Source organism: the organism of the source record quoted next, unplaced genomic scaffold, assembly GCF_019419815.1.
Source record: "Pyrus x bretschneideri cultivar Hongxiangsu unplaced genomic scaffold, Pyrus_bretschneideri_v1 Contig42, whole genome shotgun sequence".
In the NCBI taxonomy this organism is placed as follows: domain Eukaryota; kingdom Viridiplantae; phylum Streptophyta; class Magnoliopsida; order Rosales; family Rosaceae; genus Pyrus; species Pyrus x bretschneideri.
The window spans coordinates 557,712-569,843 of record NW_025999746.1 but is presented as its reverse complement, the minus strand read 5'-3'; the positions used below and the strand labels follow the sequence as shown (position 1 = coordinate 569,843).

The window sequence follows — 12,132 nt, the reverse complement described above, 5'->3', positions numbered from 1 at the left end:
GGATCTCCGGAATACTCACAAAGAGAATCTGATGAGGATCCTCACTCGGTAAACATGACTCGATCTCGACATCTACAAGATATCAGCATTGGAGCATTTTAGGAAAAAAAAAAAACTTGAAATTTTAAACCTTAATTCTCAAGTTTAAATTTCATTAAAATAATTGTCATTTCCAAATTTTTGTAAGTGAGTTTAGAAACAAAAAAACAAAAATAAAAACTCAACTGAGGGTCATCTTTGTAACGGACATGGATCCTCTCCTCAGCTAGCCCCAACGGAGTCTAGGGATTAGTTGATCCTAGCCTTTCAATTTGATTATGAAGCCAAGAACGGTTCCCCACACCTGTCCCTCTCCCCCCCCCCCCTTAACATCTTCCACACCTCTCTCTCACTCCACCTTTTCCTTATTCTCTCTTAACGAATCCACGGCCGACCGTCACCAAAACCCTACACAAACCCAGCAGCAGTAGAGAGCTCCAAGACCCAACAACCTTAAAACCCCCACAAATGCCTCCACACACAACCCATATAGGATTGAAGACGATGATGAGAGGGGTGAAGAAGATTACGCTGAGGACGGTGGCGGTGATGGTAAGGCCGGTAAGGAGAAGGAGAATGGCACTGTAGACGAGGAGTGTGAGGAAGCCGACAAGCTGGGTAGAGTTGGGTGCACTGCCTTGGCTGTTCTTGGCCACATGATCAAATTGAAGGGCTGGGATCAATTAATCGCTAGGTTTTGTTGGGGCTAGCTCATGAGAGGATCCAAGTCCCCTTGTTACTTCCTTACTCTCATCACGATTGCCTCCACCACCACCACAACCGATCACCAATTCCTCGAATTTCAGAACTTCAAATCTTGAATAAGATTCAAGTTCGTTCCAACACTAAATTTTAGAGTATGATTCTCTTCCCATCTTTCTCCTCCTTTCTCACTTTTTTAATCGTGACCGTTCAAATAAGAGGAGAAGAAAAGAAAGATGAAATTAAAAGGGAGAGAATCTTAGTCCGAAAATTTTATATTAGGTATATAATTTCCAATCCAACTTTTTGAACAAAATATATTATCTACACTAAATGAGAGGGGATAAACTTAGCCTCACAATGTGTTAGCAATAATGTGGTTCAAATTCGTCTTTGCCGGGAATAAAATTAAGACTTCTCACTTACAAGTAAAGAAGAATACCATTAGACCTTAGTATCAAGTGACAATTTTCAATCCAACTTGAAACCTAATTTTTATTTTATTTTCAAATAAAAATAGAAACCTTGGTCAACCCCCTTTCACTCACACCACTCCATCCAAATGCCGTTAACACTACAACGACCCGCCGTTTTCATTTCCCTGTCCTAAGATCCCAAAATCCTCCCAAAACATCGTTGAACCCCAATTGACCAAAAAATGGGTAACAACTGCAGTAGCGCCGCTCTCCCGTCCTCCGCCCAAGACCCCGCCGACCACAACCACCACCCATCAAATGGCGCCGTTCGCATCCTCCCTCCCAATGCCTCCGCCCCACCCAAACCCAAACCCCACACACCCCCAACCACCACCTCCGCTTCCGGCACCGCTCCCATCGGCCGGGTCCTGGGCCGGCCCATGGAAGACGTCCGGTCCACCTACACCTTCGGCCGCGAGCTCGGCCGCGGCCAATTCGGCGTCACCTACCTCGTCACCGATAAGCAGACAAAGCAGCTGTTTGCCTGCAAATCCATCGCCACCCGCAAGCTCATCAACCACGACGACGTCGAGGATGTCCGCCGCGAGGTCCAGATCATGCACCACCTCACCGGCCACCGCAACATCGTGGAGCTCAAGGGAGCTTACGAGGACCGCCACTCCGTGAACCTTGTCATGGAGCTCTGCGCCGGCGGCGAGCTCTTCGATCGGATCATAGCTAAAGGCCACTACTCCGAGCGAGCTGCGGCCAATCTCTGCCGGCAGATCGTCACCGTGGTTCACTACTGTCACTCGATGGGGGTTATGCATAGGGATTTGAAGCCGGAGAATTTCTTGCTTTTGAGCAAGGACGAAGACTCGCCGCTCAAGGCCACCGATTTTGGGCTCTCGGTGTTCTTTAAGCCAGGTCCGTTCAACTTTGGTGGTGCGAATTTCATATGTACTTTTGTGCAGGATTTAACATCTCTTATATAAAACTCCTAAAATCTTGAACGTCCGAAACAAGCAATGCGTTTGTTTCAACTTGTATGTTGATTACTTAGTTCGTAAAGCAATCGGTTTCCGTGGAACAGCATTTGCATTAATTTGGTTGATGAACTTGAGCTGGAGCTGACAAAGATTTTTCCATGTACCCGAAACACGAACTGAAATACCACGTGTCGTAATGGAGAGAAAATATACTTTTTAGTGTCCCTCCACTTGTACACGTGGCGGACCAGCTCGTGTTCTGGTACACTGAAAAATCTCACGAAGCTGACAAACTTGTGAAGAAGATACTGCATTAGGAATTTGAGGGGTTTAAGCCCCCTGTTCTTCATGAGTTATATTACTACTTCCGGTTAATTTCTGTCGGGATTGGGCTCGTCCCAAAAGCTTATGCGACTATCAAATTATTGTTGGGAGGCAAGCATTTTGTTCTGGTGGTTAGAAAATTACTAGGTACAATTTATTGCTTGCCTTTTCGCTCATTGCACTAAAAAAGTGCAAAATCGTACATGCCTACTCTGCTTGTAAATCATGAATAACTAATAAGCATGTTAGGGTTGCCACTTGACCAAGTGTCGTTACTCCTATATCTCTGTATTTTGAATTTGGAAACTTGTTCCTTGCCCTCATATTTTCTGTCATACAAAACTAGGACTTAACAGTTCATTTTTGAGTGTAGGAGATGTATTTAAGGATCTTGTGGGAAGTGCATATTATGTTGCTCCTGAAGTGTTGCGTCGCCGTTATGGAGCTGAGGCTGATATTTGGAGTGCAGGGGTGATACTATACATTCTACTTAGTGGGGTCCCACCATTCTGGGGAGGTATGGCTCTGCTCTTCTTCCTTGAGAGCAACTGAAGTTGGAGATTTTTATTTTTTTAACAATTGCCATGCAGTGGTTTCTATTAGTGAGTAGAAATGTGGAAAACTATTACTCATAAAATGGGATTTTCCCATCCATGTATACATTCCTTCATGAATGCATCACTTGTTTCTTGGTTGATACTATAAAATCTCATGATGGTTTCCTACCATGATTAGCTTAATTATTTTCATTCAATTCTGATAGGTTGAAGTTTTTTACTTTAATAAACCAAGTAATAAATAATTACTTTTCATCCTCCCTGATAAGCGAATTGACTGGAAGTCTGCATTAAGTCAACACTCAGAAGCAGCTAGAATTTTAGATATTACCCATTTTTAGTTTATCACGTTGGTACAAGTTGCCACTTAAAGCGGTCATCAGTTCCACTTTTCTAAGTTTTATTTCATGCGCAGAGAATGAACAAGGTATCTTTGATGCTATCCTTCGTGGACATCTTGACTTTGTGTCTGATCCTTGGCCTTCCATTTCCAGCAGTGCCAAAGATCTTGTGAAGAAAATGCTCCGAGCTGATCCTAAGGAACGACTTACAGCAGCTGACGTCCTAAGTAAGTTTCACAGTGACATATTTTGTAGACATGGAATGCTTTAAAATATTGCATTTTTTTTTTTCATTTATTGGTTTTACTGTTTCTATAACTCTTGATGATTCACTCTCCCATGCCTTTCCCTCTCGCTACCTACCTACCCTCCTCCCCAAAACCAAAAAAGTATAAAAATGGAATGGTTGAGAACTTTTGTGCCTACTTTTCTCTATGAAGAAGTGGGCGTTATTTTGGATAACTTGTAGTTGTGATCATGCTCTAGGAATCATATGATATCATCTCCTTGTTGGCATCATATTAACAAATTAAAGGATGAAGATGCTCCTGGTCATAATTCATCTGGCTAGCCATATGGTTCATCAGAAGTTGTGGAGGATCAAGAGAACATTACGAAGACGCTCAATGGATACGGTTTTGGGTAATTAATAATTATTCTGAGTAGTTAGGTGTAGTATCATTATTATATTTGCTAGCTATCTCAGTTCGCTCTTTAGTTTGACTTATTATCTTTGCTTGTTCCTGCCATTAGATTTTCATGCTTCCTGTGTTAAACATTCTCCATGCGTTGATGCTTTTTCTTAGTCTTTATTGCATCTGGCTTGAAATATTCTACAGTTTCTGAACCGCTCAAAACACTATGCAGGTCATCCATGGATACGGGAAGATGGTGATGCATCTGATAAACCTCTTGATATTGCTGTTCTATCTAGAATGAAACAGTTCAGGGCAATGAACAAACTCAAGAAAGTAGCATTGAAGGTGAGAGCATCTTTTGTCAACCTCATTAGCATCCTCTTCATGCACTGAAATGAGGCTGGTCGAAATGAATCCTAGGGCTCGGGCATGCTGCTGCTCCAGCCAATATCATGAGACAGAAATGTGTCAGTATTGTCAAGCTTGTTTCTTGACCAAATATTGAATAAAGTTGTGCTTTATTTCTTTGTTGCAGGTAATTGCAGAAAATCTTTCTGAAGAAGAAATCATAGGCTTGAAGGAAATGTTCAAATCCATGGACACAGATAACAGTGGAACAATTACATATGAAGAGTTAAAAGCTGGCCTTCCGAAACTGGGTACCAAGCTCTCTGAGTCTGAAGTGAGACAGTTGATGGAAGCGGTAATATCTCCAGTCTTCTTACTCTTAGTCCAACATGAGCTTCATGATTCCAGTGTGTTTGGTAATTTTTTTAGTTAAGAGAGAAGAGAAAGAAAAGATATGAGAAACAAGAAAAAGAAGAGAAGAGACTTTTGATTTCTCGTAATCGTGCTGAATAGTTACTGAGAAAACCTGTGAGGAAACATTAGTTGACATTTTAGTAGTTAAAAATAAAACGAGATGCGAATATCATTTCCCCTCTCTCCATTTTTTAAGGAAAGTGAGTGAGGAGAGGAAATACCACTTCAAACTTATTTTCGAAACATCATTTCTCTTCACATTTACTCATCCATTTCTTTACTTCTAAACAAACTGTTGTTCCAAACTTCCTGCTTCAGTCTTTGTTAACCTATAATCAGTTCAGTCGACGTTGTTTAGCTGCGTGGCTTGTTAAGATACTTGATATGTTATCCTTCAATTGGATGATCAGTTCCCTAATCCTAGATAGTTGAAATTTTCTGGTTTCATTTTCAGGCTGATGTCGATGGAAATGGAACAATTGACTACATCGAGTTTATAACAGCTACCATGCACATGAATAGAATGGAAAGAGAGGATCATTTATACAAAGCCTTCGAATATTTTGACGAAGACAAGAGCGGGTAACAGTTTACTCCATTGTCAGTAACATAGTTATAGCTGTGTTTTTCTGTTCTCAATGTATGTCAAACTATCACTATTTAAAAAAATGTTTTGACCTCTTCTCATTTTAGGTACATCACGGTGGAAGAGTTGGAGCAAGCGCTTAAGAAGTATAATATGGGTGATGAGAAAACAATCAAGGAAATCATTGCAGAAGTTGACACAGATCGTGTATGTACCTTATCTATCTTTGTAACTTTTATATATATATATATATATTGATACATATTTTCTTCTCTCTCTCTCTCTTTCTCTCTCTCTCTATCTATGCATGTTTGTGTGCGTGTGTGTAATTTTGATATCAATATTTTCCTCCTATTTACCATACATGGGAGATTAACAATTACATCAAGGAACATATTGGATATCATGTCAAGCAGAAGACTTTACTTGCAGTGTTGATTTTGGCCTCAAAATTGTTGTTGATACCTGACACCAAAACAGTAGTGGCCTTATAAGGGGACAGGGCGATAAGATAATTCCTGTGTTCTATGCTAAAACATTAAACCAGGCAGCCTCTGAATTTTAATGGAAAAAAAATAAAAAAAAGAAATCCTGTCACTGCCTGCACCTTATCATCTCATAGTGACACCATTGCACTGTACATACGAACAAGGCGATAGACTAGTACCAGCTTGTTCTTGTTTATATATTATGAGTTTTTGAAGCCCTGATGCTTCTTATTGGGTGTTTCTGCCGCAGTTAACGAATTCCAAAATTATTTGCGGGATGGTAGGATTAACTATGATGAGTTTGCAGCCATGATGAGGAAAGGCAATCCTGAGTTGGTCACAAATAGAAGAAGAAAATAAATTGAAGACAGTTAGTATGTTCTGGGCTGCCTTAACCAGGTTTCTTAATTTTACGGGTTCCCGTTTCCCCTTGAGATATAATATATAACGTACAAACCCAATTTAGCTGGTTAGCAAGTCCTTGGCCTGCCCTTCAGCGGGAGAGTTGACCTCGATTACGTTAGTTTGCAGTATAATACTACTGCTGTTTGTAGGGGGGATTTCTCCTTTCTGGCAATTTATGCCACGACTAATCCAGAGACTTGCCTTGGCGCCCATCTAGACCCGCCTATGCACCCGCCAGGCTAGGTGGCGTTTTTTGCATTTATTTTTTTGGTATCATTCTATTTTGCATATGCGGGTTCTCTAATCCCAACTCCCACATGTTAAAGAAAACAAATTGAATAAAGTTGCGTTATCCTCCCTATTTTTTTCTGTCCATTTCGCAATTTTTACCTTGTAACTGAAAATGTTGGTTGGCTCTTGAACCAGACTATGAGTAAGGCAGTATCAAAAGCTGTAGAAGCTAGAAATGTATTGATTTGGATTTTGCCTAGATTATTTTATTTGGTTCAAGACCGGTTCAAGCAATTCAAGGTTTAGCAACTCCAATTGGATAACAAGTAGTATCTTAAAGAAAGAAATGCAAAACCAGCTAGGGCTCGAGCGGATTGAGCGTGTGACTGATGAACAGAATTGTTCCCCAGTTATGTTGTTTTTGTTGCGATGACAGGCAAAGTTGAGAGGGGGAAGAGAGGTTTGCTGAAGAAGGAAGACAATGACTTTGGTTCAGCCAATCTAAACCCTAAAACACCCATTGTTGCATAACTATCGTCATGATGTAACCCTAGGGCCTTTAATATAGCAGAAGCCTCTCATTCGTTACTTGCCAAACAAGGATGCTTAATTAATTTGGTGCCAAAAGTGTTATTTCGTAAATAACAAAGGCCGATTCTGCAAATAAACTTTTAGCAACCCCCCCAGACTTTTTGGGGGGCCCACTCAATCGTAAAAACTGAATACACCGAGAAAATCCCGGCGGCAAAGGGGACCCCGCCAGTTTTGGATCTCCGTTACAACGTTCGACTCTTTTGAATTCGATACATTTCATCTTTTAATTTTTCTACATATTTTATTTTTTATTTTTTCGATTCTCTCATCATTTTCTTGAAGTTTCAAGCGAGCAGGAGGACGCAGAGCGGACTGTCGAGGTCCATCCCCGGCTGGCCACGGTAAAAACCCTCCATTTTCTGTTTGTTTCTCGAGAAAATTTACCCAGAAAATGCAAGAAAGTTCTCTGTAGTCTAACCCATTCTTTAGTTTATGCGAAAATTCCTGACTTCGTCACGCTTCATTAAATTCCTCATTAACTTAGTTCAGTTGGACTGAAATTGTAAGCAAAGGACAGAAAGGGGATATGAAATTTAGTGTTTGAATAGAGAAATTGATTGTGTGCATTGCCAGAATTGTGTTTAATTAGTTAAATGTTTTGTGTTTAGCTTTAAAGATCGAAAATTTATGCACTGTGTTGTTTAAACAGGTTAACAGAAGAGGTCAGTGTAGGCAAATTGCCCTTTTCGTGTACAGGAGTTTTGGTTTTCTTTTCGGTGTTTTGAGCATTCCCCCTCCTTATGTTTGTAAATGTACATTTTCGGGAGGGTTGCTCAATTACCAAACCGAGGATACGATATTTGGGGTGTTTACAGTTATCTTTTGGACTCTTACTCTTATTTCGGTGCTAAAATGTGTCATCGTCATGTTGAGCAGCAATGACAATGGTTAAGGTAATAGGTGATTACACTTGTCCTCACTGATGTTGTGAACCATTTTGCTTGTTTTGTGGATTTAAGGTTGTATTGGTTGGGTCATTTGCAGGTGGCGTTATTGCATTATAGGCGCTCCTTTGCAGAAATGCGAAATTCTGTTTGCTGCCTAATTATCAGGCATCTGATGAGGAGATCTCTACGTATCACTACCCCCATTGTTCCAATACAAACAGGCCCACTTCTCCATTGAAAAGGTTTATTGAGAGACATAAAAGTGCAAAAACCTGTCTACTTCTTATAGTTTTATTTGGAGCTTCCATGGTGATTTGTGTTGGTATCCTCACTCCTGCAGTATCAGGTGATTTTTCTTTCTTTGACGAATGTCTTTGGTCCTTTCAAATATTCCATATATTTCAATGGGACTTGGAACGATTGATTTTGTAGGTGCGTACATGGTTCTGTGTGCCATTTGTTCTCTCTTTAACAGCCTGTGCTAACAAGTGTCCGGTCATTTGCAGTCTTTGCGTCTGTTGAAGGGCTAAATTCCAAGAAACGAATTTTCATAATGGTGAGTTCTTTCCACATGAAATTTTTTCGTCACTCAGTAAAATTTATCTCATGCCATTTTCGCTGCTAACACTTCTACACAAACCAGGTGTGGTGGTTCTTATTGCCTGTATTTTATTGGTTGCCCTTCATATTCACTCCAGTTATGATCCTTTGGCTACTGTTAATTGCTCCTGTTGGAGTATACAATATCATCGAGTGGAATCCAAGAGTATATCAGGCTCTTTCTCCATATTATATTTACAGATTCTTCCAGACGACAGGAAAAGATGACTGGCTTTGTCTTGGAGGAATTCTTTTATGTGCGACTGGTAAGTAGAGTACTTGCATTTTTTTCTCCATTAGCTTTTGCTTCTCATGATCGTGCAATGTTTGTTGATTCCAAGAACTGAAGCCATGTTTGCAGATCTTGGCAAAATTATGTCTTTCTGTTGGTGCTACGCTCTGGGTTGACCATGAAGTTGCGATGAAAAATAATACCATTGTTCGTTTTCAATTGTTTTCAACTTTTTGCAACCCAGGGTTGATTGCTTTGGGATTCATCATCATGGTTTGAAAAAACAGGTTTTAACATTACTGGACAGAAATACATTAGCCATTTAAGTGAAACTTATGTCTGGATGCGTAGTTATTTTTAGACATTGATATGCTGAATGTGTTTTGAAATGAAATAGAACTATGAAACTTGTTTTTTGGAGAAATATACACTGGTATAGGCTTGGTCTAACCTACATGGAGATTGATATGTTGGCAGAAAACTACTTGTGGTTTGATAGTAATAATCACAATTTGTCTAGCTTTTTTTATTTTTTATTTTTTTCCCTCTCTGAAGAGCAGCCTTAACTGGCAGGAGTATCTCTAAGTTCTTCTGTACCTCGCATTTCTGATTGTTGTCCAACGAATTGTTATTCAAACAACTTTTGAAATCTGAAAATTTTATTTTATACTTTAAAGAACGTGACACCTTCACCATTATGTATAGTCAAATAGTGTTGTTTCATGATCTGATTGAACCCGTTCCTACTTGAAAAGTGAATCTTATGTTTGAATTTTACCCTGCTGGCTTCACCTTACTCCACTAGTTCTGTGTCATGCTTCTGATTATTGCAGCTTAGATCAGCAGTTCTAGGTGGCAATGGGAAAACTAACATGTGTTGCTGTACGCAGGTTGCATTTTCTTTGGTGATATACCCTTGCCTAATACTTCAATAGAGGGGACAAGCTGTGTTTCTTTCGAGAAATCTATCTGCAGTATCTATGAGCTTTTTCGCTTCTGTTCCGAGTAAGCTTCTAGAAATTCAAAGGCAACTTGCTGTCTGGATGATTATATTGATTCGGGGATGCACCGGCATCCATACTTTACAGCTTGCAGCTCCCATTAAGAGTTGCTATTATTTGTCCTAAAGAATGCTCATGTCTTTTCTGTAGCTCCCTTATTGTGGCCAGTACTTGTGGTTGCACCTTTGGCTACCATTGTTGCCAGTCAACCTGTTATCTCTTCCACATTCTCAGTTGTCAAGTAATGCAATGCCATATGATGTTTCCCTAGCGTCGAGGTTGTACATACAAAGAGATGGATACCTGGCCAGATATACATCCCTGAGTTGAGTTGGTTTCTTATGATCCTCAGTTTGGCAGTCACAATTGGTTTTCGAGACAATTCGTATAGCAAATGCTTATGGTATGTTATCTTTGCTCAAAAATAATAAATTATAAGATACTGTTGTTCTCCTTATTGACGAGTATGTCTGCAAAGTAGATATAAATTCATGATAGAAGTGTGTTACTGTCTGAACCATATACGTACGTTCCATTGCTAAAGTACGAGGACTCATAATTTTTGTCAAGTGATAGTCAAAATAATAGTAAATTTTGTTCGAGTGATAGTCAAAATAATAGTAAATTTCTATGTTATGTTTATTCTTTATTTTTGTAAATGAAAGCTTGTCCTGCTTTTCTAATATCAGGAATTGCATTTTTGGCTGTTACAATCATAACGACGTGGCTGGCATCGCTTGTCATCAACCTTGTTTGGCATCAGGTTTTCATGCTGTCCCTTTTTATTTTGTGTACTTTTCGGTTCAGTTGAAGCCGTCTACCTTTCATCTTTGCATGTGAGAATCCTCAAAGGTACATGGCTTCCCCTAGTTTAAGTCTGCAGTCGTCTTGGCAGTTATGTATCACTGGCAATATGGCACATGGAAGAAGTATTTGTATGACTTGCATAACAAGGTTTCAATGAAGTGGATGCTCATGCTGGGTCCCAGTCTTGGCATTGTTAGGGTCTCTGGAATCGGCCTCATCTACACTGAGTTGTCTACCGGAGTCCCAGAATCATTTACTCATTTCTTAACCAACCTACTGGCCTTTTACATGGTGATTGTTTTAGTTTGCGGTAAAACTGCTCCTGTTCCTTATGTTCCCCAGAAAGAAAGGTATCTTGGTGGTCGTATTGGACCCAAATCTTATGGGATGAACCGCAGTATGGTTCGGAATGGGTACAAAGAGGTCTTTAAAAATGGTGACGACTTTGAAATTGATGTGGTGATGAGCATAGCAGAGTTCATCCAAATGGAAGCAGAAGGTTCCGGAACCTCTGAAGGCACTGTGGACCACTGCATGGCAGTTGTAAAGACATCTGGGAAGTTTCGCACGTTGGTTATGGCACAAACATCTGGCCTTGGAGAGAGCAGCTGTTCAAGTTCTGCAGCCATTGTGAGCAGCGCCAAGTCTCCCGTGCTGCAGAACTTGCAGGCCGCCTATGAGCAAGAAGCGCTAAAGCTCAACTACTGGAGGCAGGTTCGGTATGGATTGCTGGATGCAAAATGCAAGGACTCCCTTCTAAAGGAACAGCTCCAGGAACTGGTGGAAGCAAAGCATGCCGGGTAGCATATGTAATAGGTCACGCATACTTAAAAGGCGAAATGGAATTCATCGTTCTTAAAGAAGTGTGCTATCGATGTTGCCTACTCTTTCTTACGCAAGAATTGCCGGTCTCCCCCTGTTACTCTGAACATTCCTCATATTTGTTTGATCAACGTGGGCATGAACTACATCATGTAAGCAAGCCTCCAGTGATACATGTTCTGATGGCAGGAAAACTTCCATTGTGCCTGCTTTTGTCAAGATCCAAAAGCACTTTTGGTTTGTGTGAATAAGTTCAGATTCTTGGTATGGAAGATATGTTTCCTCACTTGGCACAAGGCATGGGTGGAGGTGGTTCATAGCTTCATGTCCATGTCAAGTTGTTTGGGGGTGTACTGGTGAGGCCCAAGTGGTTCCAAAATTTATTGAATTTTGCCAGATTTGTGCAGTCTGTCATTTGAAGCAGGATTGTAATTGGCCCCACAAGATTTCAAGCCACACGGCACATACTTCATATTTTGCCGGACTTTAGAATATCCTGGAGGGTATTGAGCAGGGGTATCACCAAGTTGTAATGAAACTGATAAAATGTGAAGATGTACACTCCCGTTCATCATCTATCAACTCATTCATAATGCGTAGGACTACAAGTGCGGTTCAAATGAGGTCCACGATAGATCATCTGAAAAAAGAAGAAAAAAATGAGAGTCAAACTCTTCTCAAGAAAGCAGAACGCCATTTATTTGAAAGTTT

General features: G+C 40.4%; 1 protein-coding gene and 1 pseudogene across 1 annotated transcript; both read left to right on the top strand.

Annotated features, from left to right (window-relative positions):
- Positions 1-1,399: 1,399 nt before the first annotated feature.
- On the top strand, positions 1,400-6,608 carry LOC125469374 (calcium-dependent protein kinase 1-like). The gene is made up of 8 exons (XM_048566629.1): positions 1,400-2,084; positions 2,844-2,987; positions 3,443-3,595; positions 4,236-4,351; positions 4,542-4,709; positions 5,223-5,350; positions 5,462-5,561; positions 6,119-6,608. Exons 1-8 carry the CDS (start codon positions 1,400-1,402, stop codon positions 6,200-6,202), a joined length of 1,578 nt encoding a protein of 525 aa, XP_048422586.1. The 3' UTR covers positions 6,203-6,608.
- Positions 6,609-6,907: 299 nt separating this feature from the next.
- On the top strand, positions 6,908-12,029 carry LOC125469354 (annotated as a pseudogene).
- The last annotated feature ends 103 nt before the right edge of the window (positions 12,030-12,132 follow it).

Excerpts from the sequence above, each read along its gene's own strand:
- LOC125469374 (XM_048566629.1), top strand. The coding sequence starts at position 1,400 with ATGGGTAACAACTGCAGTAGCGCCGCTCTCCCGTCCTCCGCCCAAGAC. Across the intron at positions 2,988-3,442 it reads GGTCCCACCATTCTGGGGAG|AGAATGAACAAGGTATCTTT; the intron begins GTATGGCTCTGC and ends TTTCATGCGCAG. Across the intron at positions 5,351-5,461 it reads TTTGACGAAGACAAGAGCGG|GTACATCACGGTGGAAGAGT; the intron begins GTAACAGTTTAC and ends TTCTCATTTTAG.